The sequence below is a fragment of the Cottoperca gobio genome, chromosome 8 (genome assembly GCF_900634415.1).
Source record: "Cottoperca gobio chromosome 8, fCotGob3.1, whole genome shotgun sequence".
Classification (NCBI taxonomy): domain Eukaryota; kingdom Metazoa; phylum Chordata; class Actinopteri; order Perciformes; family Bovichtidae; genus Cottoperca; species Cottoperca gobio.
The window spans coordinates 2734787-2754133 of NC_041362.1; the positions used below are offsets into that span (position 1 = coordinate 2734787).

Sequence of the window (19347 nt, forward strand, 5' to 3'; positions counted from 1 at the left end):
AACAATATTAGGCCTTTAATGTTTAATTTATGATCTCAAATAATCTCAATAATTATCCTATTATTTTGGGAAAACAACATTTGTCATTTCAAGATAATGACATAAATAAAAATAATTATATTAATTTGTTATCACAGGGAAACAGAGGAAATACGATGTTTGAATCATGGCTGTATCCTGTTATCTTTAAGGTAATGACATACAACTCGTGAACCCAAAGAAAAATAAATGAAAGCCACTTAAAATGTAAAATAAGTGTTATAAAATGTTTGAAACATGTCCGCTTAGGGCTTCCGTACTAGCCTTTTAAAGCTTGCCGTGCAGCTACAAGGCTGTGGAAAGAGTGTGGACATAATTAGACAATATATGAGAAGAGTGTAGGAGGGGGTGTCAAGTGTGATATAAGCAACATATAACAAACAGGTGTGTGTGCAGTGTATAGTGTGTGTGTGTGTGTGTGTGTGTGTGTGTGTGTGTGTGTGTGTGTGTGTGTGTGTGTGTGTGTGTGTGTGTGTGTGTGTGTTAGGTCCTGCATTTGACAGATTTAGAGTGTGTGCAGAGGTTACTACCCTCTGCTGGAACACAGAGTGAATGCAGATCAAAGTTTGAGCTATAAAAAATAAATTTAACATAAACCGTAGGCACTAAATTGCTTAAAGTGTTCTAACAGTGAGCTCACGTATTTGTGCTGCATTTTTAGAAGTGTTTTATTCCGTTTTTGAAAACCTTGAATGTGACGCGGAACCAATGTTCTCCGCTGTCCGTGTTCCCTTCCGGTATGTTTTTGTTGTCCCACACTACAGACAGTAAAGTTGTTAGCGATGAGGCAGCTTCTGTGTTTGTTACAGTCTCTTAATTTAAAGATATTATTGGATTAACGGTGTAAATGACGTTTTAAGAGGTAAACATATATATTTAACGTATTCAGCTTTAAGCAGCACTGTTTAAAAATGTGTAAGTGTTATATATAATAGCGTTACTGTAAACATTACTTTATTTAACGTTACTAGATTATGTTACATTTCTCTGAATGCCATATTCAAAATGTTCTAATGTTATTTAATACACTAGAGATGTGTTTCTCATCATCTCCGAATACTTGCGTGAGTCTATTAATAATGCGTTACAAAAAGTAAAGAGAAATGGTATGTTTTGCGTATATATATATATATATATATATATATATATATATATATATATATATATATATATATATATATATATTAGTTTTAGTATATATTAGTTTATTTTTTGTTCTATTTGCCTAACGATTCAGATTCCAACTAAATATATCCAGGTCCCATATTTAATTGAATTTGGGTATTTAAATATTTTTTTAATTAAAATGAGGATTTATTATCCAGCCTCTCAGCAACAAAGCTGACATCCGGTCCTTCAGTGCAACTCGTAATGTTTTTTTGTGAGATTGAGGAGTAAACATAAGCATAGAGTGGATACACTGTGATCTATAAATGGCACTAGAGTCCAATTTATGAGGCTTTTAAGAAAAAAAATATCATCATCTTCCTCCCAGTAGTAATTGTGGGTGCACTTTCAGTTAAGGTTGTCCATCCGCCTTAATGATTTCCATAATACCCTCAGCTGAGAAAAGCATACTGATATGTGTCCTGTTGGAGGGCACTGCAGGGTCATAAGTGTCCTGACACTGAGGATTACCGAACACATGTGGCACATTACATGCAGCCATTCCCTTTAGTTCTCTTCAGACATCCTCAAAGTTCACAAGGTCGTGTTTTTCTACTCAAATAAATTTGAGTTGGCTCTTAATTTGGCATCATGACGGTCACAGATACCATGTGACAGAGTGTCGTCACTGTGAGTGTGTCATGATGCCCTCGCCTGCATTTTGTGGTTGTCAATTTTAAACTGAGGTGTGTATATCTGTTTCACAAAGAGTGTGTGTGTGTAAGGACGGTGGGCAGTTTGAGCTGATTGTGGACCCATGACCAGCTGAGCACAGGACAAATATAAAAGATGACAACCTTTGCCTCTGAAAATGACTACATTTTCTCCCAAAAAAGTCCCCATGTATATCTGTGTGTCATCATTAGGGATTCAGTCTGAACAAGTGTCGTCCTAACTCACCTTCACTGTCTGCCCCACAGTATAAATAAAGAGCCTCTCATTAATGGCCACGCTGTGGTCAAAGATCTCGGCTGTTTTGCCTCATAATGAGGAACAGTTTCCACTGCAGTTCAGCGACAGAGTGGAGTCAAGTGCGGTGGAGATGCTGAAACGGGCCCGGGAGCAGCTGTACGGCGTCACTACGAGCAGCAGCAGAATGCTTAATGCTCAGATCATTTTGGATTTTTCATGGGAGAAGCTCAACACGGGAACATGGCGCGATGTGGACAAAGACTGGAGACGCCTTTATTCGTACGGCTGCCTGTTCAAAGTGGCCGCTCTGTGTCGTGGAGATCCGGCAGCAGACGAGGTCCTGCAGGCCGTGAGGACTTGTGACATGGGTTTACTCATGGGGGCGGCCATCATGGACGACATACTTCAGGTTATTGTTCGGATTCTGCAAAGTGAAGTCAGGAAGTCATCTAAAGAAGAAGAAAGTGAACACACTGAGGTCAAGGTCAGTTGTCTTTTGTTATTTTATCATAAGTTTTAATTTACCTCAGTCGCACCATCAGAAGAGAAGGGGAAGGTTTTCTTTGTCGCACTCCCTGAAGATAAACACAAACACTCAGATGTCAGGTCGCTTTGTTTAGCTGCCGTCGTAATGGAGACGAAGAGTTTAGAGTAAAGTTAGCAGAACTTCTCTGGATCACATGTTTGTTTCTCTTTGCCTTTTAAAAAGTAAAACTCCAAATTGAAAAAAAAGCATATTAACTATTTTCATAATATTTTAATTAAATCCTTTTAATTACCTCTCGGTTAATTAATTAATTAATTGGTGAATGAAATGTCAGAAACTCGTGAGAAACGTCCTCCAGTAGCTTTGTTTTGCTCCACCAACCGTCAAAACCACTAATATTTAATTGGCTCTCACAAACAGAAAGAGCATCATTACATCCTCGTTCCATAGTTCAGGCAATTTATCTTGATTCAGAGTAGAGCTGTGCGATTTATAGATATGATATCGATGTTGCGACATGCTGCACTACAAATGATGTCGTTTTGTGGACTTACCAGACTGTCTCTGCCCTTTACCCACTAACTCATTATCTCCACATGATGATTACTAATAAAACTATACTATTAAAAACGTCATGGTGTAAATATGCTGTCGACTCGACAATGTCGTCTAAATGTTGTGATATTAGATGTCCTCCGTGTGGCCCAGCCCTGTCACAGAAAGACTGTTTGTTCTTGTTGTTTCCCTCTTAAAGCTCCTGATTTCAGAACGCAGTTAAGTACTTGACAAGCTCTTGCTGTTCTGGCATCATTAACAGAGAATAAAGATCGAGTGCCCACGTGCTCCGGTGATCAAAGAGGAGTTGGCAGTTCCCAGGATAAAGCGTCCTTCACTGGAGAGCTTCAACACAAACTACCTGCTCCCCCTCAAACCAGTCATTCTAGAGGGGACCATCGGGCACTGGCCCGCCCTCAACGAACACCCCTGGAGGTTGGTTTTGTTTTAAATGTATGCTCTTGTTGGCCATTTGTTTCCCCCACATTTAGAATCGTGAGCGTGTTAAAGTCTCAACCAAAGCTGTGCCAGAAAATCTGTGTAACAAATGTGATCTCAAGGTCTTGAGGTAACTTTCCGTCCCTCGCGGTGTTCGTGTAAACAAATACATCAGTCGTCCTCCATCATGGTTAAACCCTACAGACTGATGAGTGCACTCACCGAGCTGAGAGCAGCTACGTACTGAAGCACCGCTGGCTTTCAGTCTTAATTGCCTCCAAAATGTTTGAACAACAAACTGAATTCAAGTTTTCTTACTCGTCCAAACATCCCAGATTCCTGACTCCTGATGTCGTCCTCCCTGTCCTCCCTCTCCTCCCTGTCCTCACTGTCCTCACTGTCCTCCCTGTCCTCCCGGTCCTCCCTGTCATCCCTGTCCTCCCTGACCTACCTCTCTTCCCTGTCCTCACTATCCTCCCAGGTCCTCCCAGTCCTCCCTGTCATCCCTGTCCTCCCTCTCCTCCCTGGCCTCCCTGTCCTCCCTCTCCTCCCTGTCCTCCCTATGCTCCCTGTCCTCCCTCTCCTCCCTGTCCTCCCTGTCCTCCCTCTCCTACCTGTCCTCCCTGTCCTCCTGTCCTCCCTGTTCTCCCTGTCCTCCCTGTCCTCCCTGTCCTCCCTGACCTCCCTCTCCTCCCTAGCCTCCCTGTCCTCCCTCTCCTCCCTGTCCTCCCTCTCCTACCTGTCCTCCCTCTCCTCCCTGTCCTCCCTATCCTCCCTGTCCTCCCTCTCCTCCCTGTCCTCCCTGTCCTCCCTCTCCTACCTGTCCTCCCTCTCCTACCTGTCCTCCCTCTCCTCCCTGTCCTCCCTATCCTCCCTGTCCTCCCTCTCCTCCCTGTCCTCCCTGTCCTCCCTCTCCTACCTGTCCTCCCTCTCCTACCTGTCCTCCCTGTCCTCCCTCTCCTACCTGTCCTCCCTGTCCTCCTGTCCTCCCTGTCCTCCCTCTCACTGCCGACAGCTGACTCTCGGCTCTGACGGTGTCGGAGGACATCCAGAAGTGCACACATGACATGTTTTTGGAGTAGCGCTCGAACCCTATTCGTATTACAGTAATGTTTGTTCCTCTCTCCTACACAGCATCGAGTACTTGAGGCGCGTCGCCGGCTGTCGCACCGTTCCGGTCGAGGTGGGATCCAGGTACACGGACGAGGAGTGGTCACAGACTCTGCTTACGGTCAACGAGTTCATGGATCGATACATTTTAAATAAAGTGAGTGAATCCTCATCGAGTCGTCGACGTGAACGAAACAAAGAATGGATCTCCGTGTGGTTTCTAACGCGGTGTTCTCTCTCAGGGTGGAGTGAAAGCTTCGGGTTACCTCGCTCAACACCAGCTGTTTGATCAGGTACGGGGTCGTCTGTTCTGGCTTCTGAATCTATTCATTCTCTAATTGATTATTCATCTTGTATTTTTTCGGCACTTTGAACAATTGAATTCTCCTTATGTCCAGCCGTCCTCCTCGCACCACTTTGCTTTAACAGTATTGACTTTTGGTCCTAATTTTACCGCACAAGTCAATAAAGTGTCTGGATTGAACTTTACAAAAAGGGCATCTTGTCGAGCTAACAGTTGTGTATTTGGAGCTATTTGATGGATAAGGAGGCCAAATGCTGATTTTTCCCTGCACATCCTCATCTGCCAGGAATCATCTGTAATCAGCTTAATTATAAGTTAATTATATGTATCTATGAACTGGCTGAACATTTTATATTACAACCTGAAAAGGGCAGATTTGATGTTCTCCTTTGGATAATTAACATATCTAATTACATTATGTGATCTTTTCTTAAGAATAATTATTTCATTTCTTTCTATTAACAAGAATAATGGTGTGTGTGTGTGTGTGTGTGTGTGTGTGTGTGTGTGTGTGTGTGTGTGTGTTACACGGCGTCCTGATGTGTTTGTGTTTGTTTGACGTTGCCTTAGATACCAGAGCTGAAGGAAGACATCCGTCCTCCTGATTACTGCTGCCTGGGCGAAGGAGACGAGGACGACATCACTGTCAACGCCTGGTTTGGACCCGGAGGTACGGTGTCTCCTCTTCACCAGGACCCTCAGCAGAACTTCTTGGCTCAGGTGACAAAATCAAGGCTAATTCTATTATTCATTCTGCTCGCGTCAAAGCTGCGTTGTGTGACACATGGGGTTTCCCGCACTGTATACACATCAGGTGGTGGGAAGCAAATACATTCGCCTATATTCCCCAGAGGACACAGACAAGCTGTACCCTCATCCATCACAGCTCCTGCACAACACCAGTCAGGTGAGATTGACGGCGTCTGTACCGCAGAAGGTCCGTGTTGAAACTGCTAATACATGCAGCATTTCCAATTTCCTCCTCTCGTGCAGGTGGAGGTGGAGAATCCAGACACTGGGCGCTTCCCGGAGTTCACCAAGGCTGCGTATTTGGAATGTGTGTTACACCCCGGAGACGTGCTGTTCATCCCCGTCCAACACTGGCATTATGTCCGATCCTTAGAGCTCAGCTTCTCTGTCAGCTTCTGGTGGTCGTGACTGCAGATCCGAAACAATAAAAGACTTTTGTAAAGTAACATTTGACGCTTGTTTCCTGCTTCCGTGGACGGAAATCAATCTGGAGTTTTGAACTAATGCGAGGCTAATTCTCATCAATGTAATGACAGGTGCTGATCACACAAACCTGTGATCCATGAACAATGAACACACTCTGCTGAATGATTAGTTTAATTGTGCCACTGATGATTGCAACAACATCTATTGTGTGGAAAGCTGAACAGCAGGAGAAAGAAAACAACCAAATGAGCAGTTAAAAGTGTTTGTGCTCATTTCATCCTGCATATAATTACGGAGCGTTGCTAGTCGTGTAATTTGATAGGATGTGTTTCTCTTTTCAAACTGGCATATTTAATTGTGTTCTCAACCTTATTCCTACAACTATCCTCAGATGTATGATTTCCATAATTCATGGAAATGAGGCAAGTCTTCAAATGTAATAAGCGAGCGAGCTGCAGGTAGATGGTAATAAACACGGCTCTGTGGTTAAACTGACAGTCAGAGGCAATTAAGCAGGTCACAGATGAAAATTAATAAATGAAATGAATTAATCCCCTGGGCACAGGCAGACTTTGAAATGAAAAGTGTCTCATTGGTTAAGTGCCCCGACAGTGCAACTCCCGACGAGCACCAAAAACACAACGCCTGACTACAAAGACACAAATCACTTCGTTCCAGACCTCTGACGAGCCGTCAGAGGTCAGAGTCGTGTCCCGTCGGCCCGTTTCAATCAAAGCCTCTAATTAGAGTCATGAAGTATGTAGATGCACACATTATATCTGCTTTTCAACCACATTCGTAGTCGACTAAAGATGTTCTGGGAACATCTGAGGACATCTGAGGACATCTGAGGACATCTGAGGAGCTGAAGCGCTGCGTGGGATTTCTTTTATTCTGTAAACAGCCAAAGAAAATAGAATTCAATTAAGAAAGTGAAACATTGGGTATAAATAGTGTGTGTAAATATGTGCTCATTCATGCTTTTTGATTATGAATAGTTAACGGAGGTGGTAAAAGTAGTAGAAATACCCTTATAAGTAAAAGTCTTGGATTTAAAATTCTAGTTTAGTAAAAGAACAAAAGTATTAGCATCAATGTACTTAAGTACCTAAATTAAAAGTACTATTCTGCACAAAGGTCCATTTCAGAGAGTAAATATATTATTAAATAATAAATTAATACTTTTTTACTATATATTTCACCAAGGGATCAATAAAGTTTTATCTTAACCTATAATGATAATAATAATAATAATAATAATAATACATGACAAATTATTTTATTATATTTATTCATCTGAATATTATTAAATCATAATTTAATATTTCTTTACTATATATTTCATCAAGGGATCAATAAAGTTGTATCTTAACCTACAATAATAATAATAATAATAATAATAATAATAATAATAATAATAATAATACAGGACAAATTAGTTGATTATATTTTGTGTTATTAATCTGAATATTATTAGATAATAAATGAATAATATTTTACTATATATTTCACCAAGGGTTCAATAAAGTTTTATCTTAACCTACAATAATAATAATAATAATAATAATAATAATAATAATAATAATAATAATAATAATAATACAGGACAAATTAGTTGATTATATTTTGTGTTATTAATCTGAATATTATTAAATAATTTTAATAATAATAAAATATATTTTTACTATATATTTCACCAAGGGATCAACACAGATGCATCTTAACCTATAATAATAATAATAATAATAATAATAATAATAATAATAATAATAATAATACAGGACAAATTATTTGTTGATTATATTTTGTGTTATTAATCTGAATCTGTCAAAAATAACTGAAGCTATCAAACAAATGTAGTGGAATAAAAAGACCAATATTTACCTCTGAATTGTAGAAGTTTGAGGTAGCAGGAAAAGGAAATACTCAAGTAAAGCACCTCACAATTAAACTTTAGTACTTGAGTAAATGTACTTTACTTATCTGAGCTTCCATGATTGTGCTGCAGATAAGTTTTTATTTATGACTCTTGGTCCACGTTGCAGGAGAACGAGGCTCCAACGTCTTCCTGCTGACAAGCGAGTCCGACTGAAAGCTCGTCGGTTTTATCTAATAGCTGGTGCATTAGACGTCAGTGTTCAGGTAATAGACTCATCCAAACCTAGTTACTTTCCTTACGAGGTTATCTAAACCAATAATATGAACCCTGCGGGAGTTTAATTCTGTAAATAAATGCAGTAAACTTCACTTAGCCCATCAGCGTTTTGTCGTTGTCAAGAATGTGGCACAATTGACTTAGGCTCACACAAAACTGCTTACTCTAATTAAAATGTAATCAATACTCAATTACCAGTGAAGTAATTTGGGACCTCTGGGCCTTATAACCCTTTCGCTTCCACCTCGACACTCTCGCCCCGCTCTTCTGATTAATGAGCCTCATGGATTGTGAAATAAATCTGAAAATCAGGATTAAAACCAGAAGATTTATTGTTTTGTGCGACAACGACCTGGATCACGTTGTGGCGAGAGTAACCACAGGCCGCGTGAAGGGACATAAGCGACGTAATCGATAAGTATGACCTCAGTACATACGTTAATATTTATCTATACATAGACTTTTTTAATTAACACTTTATTAAGATTCACAAAATTGGGAGAAACATTGACAATATGCAAAATTAAAAAAAAAGCTAAAAACAATGATTGTCAGGCATTTTCTGCATTTCTATCATCTATTTTTATCAAACTGTCAATCATTATGACAAACTATAAACAGATTAAAACAGTTACATAACAAATAGTTTTAACATTACGCCTTCAACAACAAGACCTGAGCTGGAAGCAAATGCAAGTTAGGTATAAAATAAAGTGGTTATTTTTAAAATGGTACAGTAAGAACCAGAGTGCAGCGGTGCAGGAGAGAAACAATGTTAAAGATTAACGATGACGTTGTGTAATGTTGGGTTGTTAGAACAGAGTGCAATGTACGATCCAGGTTATGATATTCAAATCTTCTGAAGCTCAAACTATGATGTCATGCAAACAGTGCATTGTAATACAAGTTTGCCCCCCATGAGATAAAAGAGATGCAGGATTGTTCTTCTGATGGCCGCAGGTCCTCCCACAAAACCTCTTTCTAATATTCCTGCAGATCTACAGACAAGTTCTGCAGCCGCTCCACCACGAAGAAGCAGAGCGTTCCAGCGAAGCCCAGGACGACCATCAGCAGGAGCTGCCACTTCAGCAGGAGGTAACCGCTGTAGAAGAACGCCACGGCTGCAAACACAGACTGATGGAAGACATTTTTAAGGTTAGGAAGGTCATTGTACAAGTTATATATTTAAACTTTAATAGTGCATTTAATTTGGTTGAAAAGATCAGCAAATAGCATCCTGTCCATGTGTCAACATACTTATTATTATTATTATTATTATTATTATTTATATACAAGCATTTGTTCTTTTATCTTAAGAACTTTATAAAAAATGAAAAACATTTGATTGGCTGTATCAAAATAAAGTTTCTGTCTACAGATATTCGTCAAATTAATGCGAAACATCTCTTTCAACATCGTGAAATATAAACATGTCAGCCATTCGGTTTGTGATTTGTTTCTCAAAGCAAGCAGCACGAGTGCGTCACAGAGCAGACGTGTGCCTTCTGTATAAAAATGCATTTTAGTTTTAGTTGAATTCAAAAAGGTCTATTTCTTGTAAGAGACCAAGACAGAGAGGAGATTAAGAGGCGCGTGTGGGTCTTGTTCTTTTCCTTTTTAATGGGGCTTCAGGTGAATTTATTTCATACTTGACGAAACAACATTTTAACCCAGCTTTGCTCCGCTCTGCTAACAATGCCTGAGAATTGGCAACTCGGGATTACCTGGATGAATTTGAAGATGGCAAAAGCAGACGTGCTTTGTTCAGCATAAACACAGCCTAATATGCTGTAGAGCTGCGTGTTGAAACAACTGTCCCCGAGTCCAAGCAGGAAGCTGCACAGCAGGGCGATGGAAACACTGCCGGAGAAAATATAGTTCTTATTAAAAACAATACAGAGTTGTAACTGGCCTCCCCCTGTTCACTCTTCTTCATTGTTAAATGATAGTATTAGCTTGGGATCAAAGCAAAGTACTGCTGTGTGCGGGGGCGGCAGCATTACATGTTTTACTCACCTAAAAAAATAAATATCAGTTTAAGAGTGCGCTATATTTAGGATATTTTCCCTGCTTTACCTTGCTGTCAGACAGCCCTTCTGATGGGGAGCTGAAGCTGCTTTCTGTGCAAAGCCACCAGACAAAAAGAAACCTTGCAGAACACAGGAGCTGCTGGTGCCTTGATCGGTTAGTTTGTTAGTGTTATTGTGTGACTCAAGGTTTCTTTTGTCAATGGAGTCTGGTGGCTTTGCAACAGCTTCAGTTCCCCGTTGGTAAGGGCTGTCTGACAGCAAGGTAAAGCGGAGAAAATATCCTAAATATATCCACGTAAACTGATTCTTCTCGCTGGCCCGTTCTTTAAGGGGTCTAAAATACACGACATTGTTTAGCTTCTGTGCTAATAATCCTTTTTGTTTCTCCCGACCGTCATCTACTGTAGTATTACACTGACTACATACAATCCCAAATACCCCTTTAAATTGTTACAGCAGTTACCCACCTTGGAGATAGATATGGTTGATTTTGGGTGGTGGTATTAAAGACGACGGGGGCATCATCTGGGATGTTGAGGAAGATCAAATAGACGGCGACAAAATGGACAACCATCCCCAGAAACACCACAGAGGTCCGTCTGAAGCGATTGTTCTTACACAACAATCCAAACAAGCCTCCGCCTGATGACAAAGAGCAGATTTACGAATGCAGTGACTTTCAATCAGCGAGAACTCTCACAGAGGAAAGTTAACTTACCCACAATTTCTCCAATGCCTACCGCGATCCCAGAGATCCCAATCAAGCCTTTAGCGGCTGCTCCGAAATGCGTAGTTGCTCCGATACACGTCCCGTACACTCCGCTGTAGAAGGATAGCTCCAGGCCTGCAGAACAAGAAGGGTGCGCTGCAGCCGGCAGCTTTCACTGGAGCTTTAGATACTTATTGCATTCACGCATTCTCCGTGCGTACTCACCGCTGTATGCCATGCAGGGACTCAGGAGCAGTATCGTTTTAGTCTTCACAAGTTGCAGCATGGTTTCTGAACGCGAGGACACAAAATACACTGATTTGAATTGTTAATAAATGCATATTATATGCCTAACACTTAAGATCAAAATGCATATGTTAAGGCCCCATTACCCTCTGATAAGTTCAATGCAGATTAAAGAAAGCATTCTGTGTCAATACGGCAAAAAGCCACATCTAAAAAACAAAAGAAGAAATCCCACTGGGTTTGTTTATATATAAATATATATATATATATATAAATAAATAAATAAATATATAAATAAATAAATAAATATATATATATATATATATATACACACACACACACACACACACACACACACACACACACACACCTGGATGCTCTCTCTTGACATGAATCAGTGTGCATCTTCGATAAACCTGATACCTTTGAGGCAGGTGCACACAAGTCTTCATGCACACAAGATACACGCAAGACAAAAAAGCAATCTGATCATCCAAACAACTTCAGGCTGCACTGAAGGCGGGGGGGCAAGTGCAGCGCCGCTTCCAGTTGACAAACAGAGATATAATCTGAAACAAGCAGTTTCTGTGTACCCTCTTGTAATGCTAGAAGATTTTTATCCACATAAAAGAAATTCTCACTTGAAGAAAAACTAAAGCCTGCAAGTTCCAGACTAAGAGCAGTGAAGTGTGGAGAACTAAAGGTTACCTGCAGCGTGTCAAATAACAGGGAACCCCCTTAGCGGCTGGAAACTACATATACATTGTGTGCATTCATATATACACAGTACATGCATGTATGCAAATAAGACGACTTACCGAACTCTGACTTGGCATCCTGCACGGCAGTGTTTGCTCTGTTCTTATACCTGAACATCAACAAACAACATTAATCAATAAGAATAAACTGCTCAGACAAACAATGCTAAAAACGTGGAAGTGATTTTACACTTTCGCTGCAGAGAGATCACAAGGAATCCTGAAAATCCCATCTGACGGCAAGAAAAGTGTTTTTCACAGTAAGTGACGGCTCCCTATAGGGTTCTTTGTTCTGCTGCTGGTATCATGCAAACACTCAAACTCTGCCAACAAGCCAGGATCAAATACCTGCATCCAGGAGCCTGAAACACAAGCTGCTGCCACAAGACGACAATGAAGATTGTCCAAAATTAGCACGCAAACAAGATTTCTGTAATATCTACCGATTCTGTCATGTCTTAGAAACATATCCTTCTTCATGTACTTCTCTCGTGGTGTCTTTGATGCCAGCAATATGTTTCATATAGTGTTGCAATATTTAAATAATGTGAGAATAGAGAATGCGTCCCTCTCAGAGAGGAAGTGTCCGTCCCAGCCGCCCCCACATCTGCCTGATTGCGCCCTCCGTGTGTAAAGTGCGATGATGAGGCTTGACTGTCGAAATTGCGATGATGTGCACAGATATGGTCGGCCATTTGTTGTGCAGGAAGAGAGTGATTTTAAACTCCTGCAGAAACCCTTAAAACACAAGGAGGGTTATTTGAAATAAATATGTCTTAGATGTATAACATGTATCAGTATAACATCATGTTCTTATATATATATATATATATATATATATATATATATATATATATACATCTGTGAATATGTTGCATGAAACCCTCTTTGTCCTCGTTCAGCAGGGGTTTCGGATATGTTTTATATATTCTGAGTGATTATGACCTCTGTGCAAAAGGTGCAATTATCTAAAGGATATTTATTTACATCCCGCGGGCCGAGAGCAGCGACTGCCCTTCCTCTTCGGAGAGCAGCTCCTCTTCGTGATGGCTCTTTCTCAACACCAGGAAGCTGAGCGTGCCGAGTACGGAGGTGACCAACAGGGACAGAAAAATGTTTTTCCTGCTGCTGTCTGAGAGAGGAAGATTAAAATAAAGCGCTTAATTAAAATACACAAGATATATTAACAACATTAAGCTGGGAGCATATTCAGAATAATGAATAACTCCTTTAATCCTCTTGGTATTTTGTTTTCATCATCACGCTGGATTGTGCTATTATTGTCACAGAGTATAAGTTTACCGGATATCTCCGTCCTCCCGTTCCAGTCAAAATAGATGTAAAGGTTTCCAAACAACATGCTGTGAAGGAGATAAAATAGGTCAATTAAAAGAGTAAATAACAGACATCAAAGTGTATATTATACATTTTTTAATGCTAATTTCACTAAATAATTCCACCTCCAGGTCAGTTTTGTAGCTTTTTTCCGGAGCTTTCAACTGCCTTACATGATCTTCATCAGCAGACAGAACATGCAATTATAGATTACCACTGTAAAGATCATGTGATGTGATTTGAAAGTGCAGAACAGCTACGACAATAAAACTAAATGTAAAAATGAATGTAAACTGTAAAGCCCTCCGTGTGAATCTAAGCTCCTGTGTTGGACTCATCTGACCTTTAATTAAAGGGATCGCATTCGTACAAACAGCGCAATTACACGAAACACGGGCTTACGCCGTCTGAAATGTTTGACAGACAGACGAACAGGAAGGAGTTCTTTCTTTCTTTATTTTTTGTTCGGATCAAACGTCGACTTTCTAAATCTGCATTTCTGCCTTTGACGATCTTTCACTTTGTTTTGTTTATTTGCCTTTCACAGCGAACAGTTCTATAAAATGCTGTGATCTATTTCTGTCTTTAATTACACATCACCTAGACAAAAAAAATGTAGATGAGCAATTAGTCTGTCCCAAAGCCTCGGCGAGGGATAACAGCAGGTTATTCATAAACTATAACGGTATGTGCGTTCTGCAGGCTGTGAGAAACGGACTCAGAAGTTTACTGTGGCAGGGATCACCGCTGCACAGCCAGATTAGCGTTGCCCTATTGTGAGTTTTGGAGCAGGTGACAGCCAATGTAATTATTAGATTCAATTTGCATATTTTAGCAAATACAAATTAATCGGTGGAGCGAGTGTGCAAGAGCAGTGGGCCGAATCTCTAACCTGCAGAACTCTGTTTAAAGCGCTTGTGTTTTTATATTGTGCAGCGAAACCAATGACTCACTGACAAGACACGGCAATTTGTATTTCATGCATTCTGAAATACAAGCATACAGTAATATCCTGTCGGGCTTACAAACACGGACCTCTCTGTGCTGCAGTGCAACTATGTCTTTGATCAACTGGGAGAGTTGCATCAAACAAAAAGCAAAACATGGAGATGAATTGAATGTGATGAATATAACGAAAGCTACTTTTAATAGCAACCTTGGGTTAGTTTAGGAAGCAGATGTAGATTCTCAAATAAAAACCAGGGAATCACATGCAGTTTAATCCAAGTGTATCATATGTATCTGAAGGACTGTAGTGTAGCGGTGTCAGCAGCTGCGTACCTGCACTGGAGGAGAGCCCAGAACACCGCTGTGTTCCTGTTGATGGTGGACGCGTCAGAGTTCTCCACCAGAAAGTGTCCTTGAGCCGTCCAGAGCACTGTCGGGAGTGAAGAAGGTCATTTGAGAGAGAGAGAAACTTAACCAGTCAGTTAATTTCCCACATGAAGTGAGAAATGATCTTTCTGCTCTGGTCAGTCGTGCTTCTAACCACACAGGAGCCCTGGGACACGATACGAATGCATCACACAGCACTGCATTAAAAAAAACATCATTTCTCTTCATTTTCCCAGTAAATGCTCAGCAGAGCTTTCTCAGTATTTTCATCTACGAGCTCTAAGTGATACGTACTATTTACAGAAGTGGCTCCCAACCCATTTAAGGTCTAATTTGGGAAATACTGTTTATGCGCATCAACACAGCCCAGTCGTGATAATCCCTGTACGCATGATTAAACACGATCTGGAACACAGACTCTGAGCTTGAATAGGCTGCAAAAAGTATTTATGTGTACTTTAAGAAAATAAAAAATGTCATTCAGTATGTGCACAAACCAAAACACGGGAAGCTTTTTTAATATTCTGAATAAAAACTGTTGTACAATGCCAAATATTTCCCAATTTTAACTCCTCAAATGTGACGTTTTGATGCTTTTCTTTGTCAGTTCAGACGTTTTTAGATGATCAGCTCGGAGGATTTATAATACATACACACACAACTATAAATCTAGAAAATAATCAAAAAGATATCCTGTTAAATTAGAGTTAAAATGACTAATATTAATACAAATCAAATATGTTAATGACAAAGAAAGCTGCAGAACCAAAAGAGAGTTTTCTCCATTTTCTCCTTGAACGTTTACGAACTATAATCTGCACGCTGGTGCAAACATTCCAGAAGAATACAGTCGTAGCTTCAACATCATGTCCCCAAACATAAAAACTACTTTCACATCTGGTGGAGGAACTCACGGGCTGCTGCTACGCCGATCAGTACAGAGGTCAGGTAAAAGGACCACGTCGAAGGGATGATGAACACAGCAATGTACCCGCTGGACAGAGAGCACGGAGAACAGCAGTGAGCGACACCTTTCAGCACCTTTGTCTACATCCTGTACGTCGTTACAATCATTCACCTGTAAAGTAGGCCACTGAAAAACATCGTCAGTTTGGGTCCAATCACTGCAACGACTGCTGGTGCCAGGAGATTGGCGAAGGAAAAGACCCCATAGATGATTCCAAGACTGTGAAGGAGGCAGAGACAAGTTTTGAACCTGCATGGTAGGTCTGTCCCCTCTGAAGGATTTATTTACAGGAAACATATGAGCACAAAGTGGTGCTTTGACATGACTCTGTGTTGATTAAAGTACTCATGGATTACGCAACAGAACTGTGTGAGTCCACTAAGAACTCGTCACTTGTACTGCATGGCCTACCTGTGGTACCCACTCCCAGTGAAAGTGCCATTCTGCAGGCTTTTCACTACAGTTTGCTGAAAATAAGAAGAAAGCACAAGGTCAGTCTGGACCAGAGGGTTCATAATCATGTCCTCAAGTCACTCATCCGGTTTGATAATTTGATGGAAATTAGAAACACGAGGTGCGCCTGACACACAGCTCCTGCGCTTTAGACGTCTGCGGTAATGCTGCTGTAATAACAAAATGTGCATACAAAACCAAAAGCATTAGTTTTATGGTTTATTATTGTGTGCATAAAGGTATTAATTTGAGTTACACTAATAATAATAATAATAATCTTTATTTGTATAGCACCTTTCATGCCCAAAGTGCTTCACAGCAAAAACAATTAGTACAAGATGAGACAGAATAAGAGCATTTACAGTACAATAATCACAGTGTTGATGTAAATGAGTGTGAAGTAGCTGAATTAAAATAGTATAAATAATGTTTCCAACGAAACACCTGGGAACATTACAGAATAAAAGCATTAAAGAGTGTATAACATATCTCCATTAAAACACTAAAGTAAAGAGACATGTTTTAGTTCCATAGCTTTGGTGCGTAATTACAAAAGGCTGCACTAAAACAGATATGTTATGAAATATGTTTCTAAATGCACATAACAGTTTACAAAACGTTTGTATTTCATTGTGTTGTTGAGGGACATGAAATAAATAAGAAATAAGAAAATCTCAATTTAGTGACTTCTGCACGTTTTGCGAATCTAATGTTTTAGAGGCGACAACAAACACATGTGACTTCCAGTGAACACACACAGGTTGGATGTGTAAAAGCTCAAATGAACTTTGACTTACTTCTACGTTTCCACAGGTGGTGAAGGCGGTGAAGAGGAACAAAAACCCCACACCCAAAATCACAACGTTGAAAGTCCTTGTGTCTGCCATGGTGTTGTCTTTCTCCTCCTATCAATACATGTTGTGCTGTCGACTCACATGAAGTACAACTCTAACGCCTCTGGTAAACCCATGTAAACAAAGTCACGCGACTAAAGCTGACTTTACTAAGTGTTTATGAAAGTTTAATGCGCGAGCAGCAGGAATAAGAGTGCAGAGGTGTAGCGGAGAGTTTGGGACGCAGACAGTGCAGCTCTGTCTCAGGACACTTCCCTTCTGTCATGCTGACTACGCATGACTACTTGTGACTCCAATTACGAGCACTTTGGGGCTGTCTTCCTTGTTCCTCTTCCACTTCGTCATGTTTTACTTTTCCTCACTCTCTCTCCAGCTTCTTCTTCTTCTTCTTCTTCTCCTCCTCGTGCAATGTGTTGTCGTTTAGCTTTGCTGCCTTCCAGAGGAAAGCAGGAGGAATATTCTCCCGTGAAAAGCAGAACTTTGACAGATGTTTTGAGCTTTTAGTGTTTCTGTCAGTGCTGGAAACTAATTATATGAATATGATGAACATAATTAAATGTGGGGTACAACTTGAGTACTTACATTTATACTTCTACTCCACTACAATCCAAATATTGTTCTTTTTAATCCACTACTTTTAAAACACTTTATTTCCTTTAGTTGCAAATTATAAGAGTCAGATTAATAATACAAACTATCATCATCAAGACTTTGCTAATCCCTTTGTGGGCTTCACAAATTATATTTACCTTCTATGAAATGCATGTGTGCATGATCAGTCTCCCTTATTTACACCGTTTATTCATGCAGTGGATCATTTCTTGCAGTTTTCCTTCAGACCGTGATTATAAAACAATGTCGTCTGCATACAGGCGAATACTAACCATTTCCCTCGCACACAGTATCCCACACGTTAAATGTGAATTGCGAACAATGTGGGGCACAAAGCATCATTTTATTTATTTTATAATACTCATTTAGTTTTACACTACAGGCCTGTACAGCCCTATAGAATCTTCTATTCAGCCCGTATTCAGTGAGCTAAAGGAACTCTCCTGATCATGTCAAAAGCTTTCTGAAATTCATTTGTTGACTTAATCGAGTGTAGACCGAGTCCAGAGTAAATCGAGTCCTCTCGAAGATCGGGCAGTCGTGTCTTTCTAACGCTCCTCCTCTGCTCTCCTGCACACCGAGACCGGACTCAAGACATGACCTTGATTTACTAAACCCATTTTGCTCTCCGACAAGGAGGCCGTCCCTCTCCAGACACCACTTGCACCAAGTATGGAGCGTGGACTGGTACTTTGAGAGGTGCCAGTTCATGGGCACTGCCGAGGTGCCCTTGAGCAAAGCACTGGATGCTGATTATATAATAGCAGCCCACTGCTTCTACTAATAGGATGGGTTAAATGCAGAGTCCACATGTCCCTGTGTGTGCACATGTGTACATGTGTGTGTGACCATTAAATCATTTCCAACGGTCCTCCTCATTAAGGTCATATTCCGCCTTTATTATGTATCTCTTGTATCAAACATATGCTATATATACAGTATATATATATATATATATATATATATATATATATATATATATATATACAGTATATATATATATATATATATATATATATATATATATATATATATATATATATATATATATATATATATATATATATATATATAATGAGCCTCAGTCTTTATTAGAACTTTTGAGAGCAGTAAAGAATGATCTGGTATCCTGCATCTTTCTTAATTAGATCCGTACAGTTTGCAAACTGAATTAATTAATTTGGAGCTAACACATGGAAGAAGACACAAGTTTGTCACATGTTACATCAACCACAGCTTTGCCCCTCACAGGTGTATCATCTTCATTCAGGGGGCGAATCCTTCCATAGTAATATACAGAACATAGATTATTTTAGAAATTCAATCATTGTCCCCCATGCGTGTTCACAAAATCCTCCAAAGAGGCTGTCGAAGGAACCTCATCTACTTATTTTAAATAATCCTCAAAAGCAGCTATTGAAATCTTCACAAAGACAAATTGCCTCTTCTCCTGAACATAAATAATTTTGACTCAGAAGATGGTTAAAGAAAAACGATTTTTTCACCCCATTCTAAGGTCTAGTATATATATGGTAAAGAAATAAGTCAGACCTAAACCAGCTGCAACATTAAAGTATTGTACATATTAATGCATTAATATTTATAATTCAATTCTGAAATGGGCCATTCTGCATTCTTACTTTTGGTCCTTCAAGTAATAAGTATATTTGACTCATGAACTCGTTAACAACTGTAATGATAATCA

General features: G+C 39.9%; 2 protein-coding genes across 2 annotated transcripts; one reads left to right on the top strand and one right to left on the bottom strand.

Moving 5' to 3' along the window:
- Positions 1-782: 782 nt before the first annotated feature.
- kdm8 (lysine (K)-specific demethylase 8) lies at positions 783-6679 on the top strand. The gene is made up of 8 exons (XM_029437937.1): positions 783-901; positions 2127-2602; positions 3423-3595; positions 4733-4865; positions 4951-5001; positions 5583-5732; positions 5827-5919; positions 6006-6679. The coding sequence occupies exons 2-8, from the start codon at positions 2150-2152 to the stop codon at positions 6168-6170; spliced, it is 1218 nt and encodes a 405-aa protein (XP_029293797.1). The 5' UTR covers positions 783-901; positions 2127-2149; the 3' UTR covers positions 6171-6679.
- A 1972-nt stretch (positions 6680-8651) lies between these two features.
- Positions 8652-17437, bottom strand: LOC115011868 (UNC93-like protein MFSD11). Its single transcript, XM_029437123.1, has 13 exons — positions 16974-17437; positions 16135-16190; positions 15835-15942; positions 15671-15750; positions 14703-14799; positions 13389-13447; positions 13074-13218; positions 12147-12196; positions 11308-11373; positions 11092-11217; positions 10841-11015; positions 10068-10203; positions 8652-9477 (listed from the first exon to the last, which is right to left on the bottom strand). The coding sequence occupies exons 1-13, from the start codon at positions 17061-17063 to the stop codon at positions 9325-9327; spliced, it is 1341 nt and encodes a 446-aa protein (XP_029292983.1). The 5' UTR covers positions 17064-17437; the 3' UTR covers positions 8652-9324.
- Positions 17438-19347: the final 1910 nt, after the last annotated feature.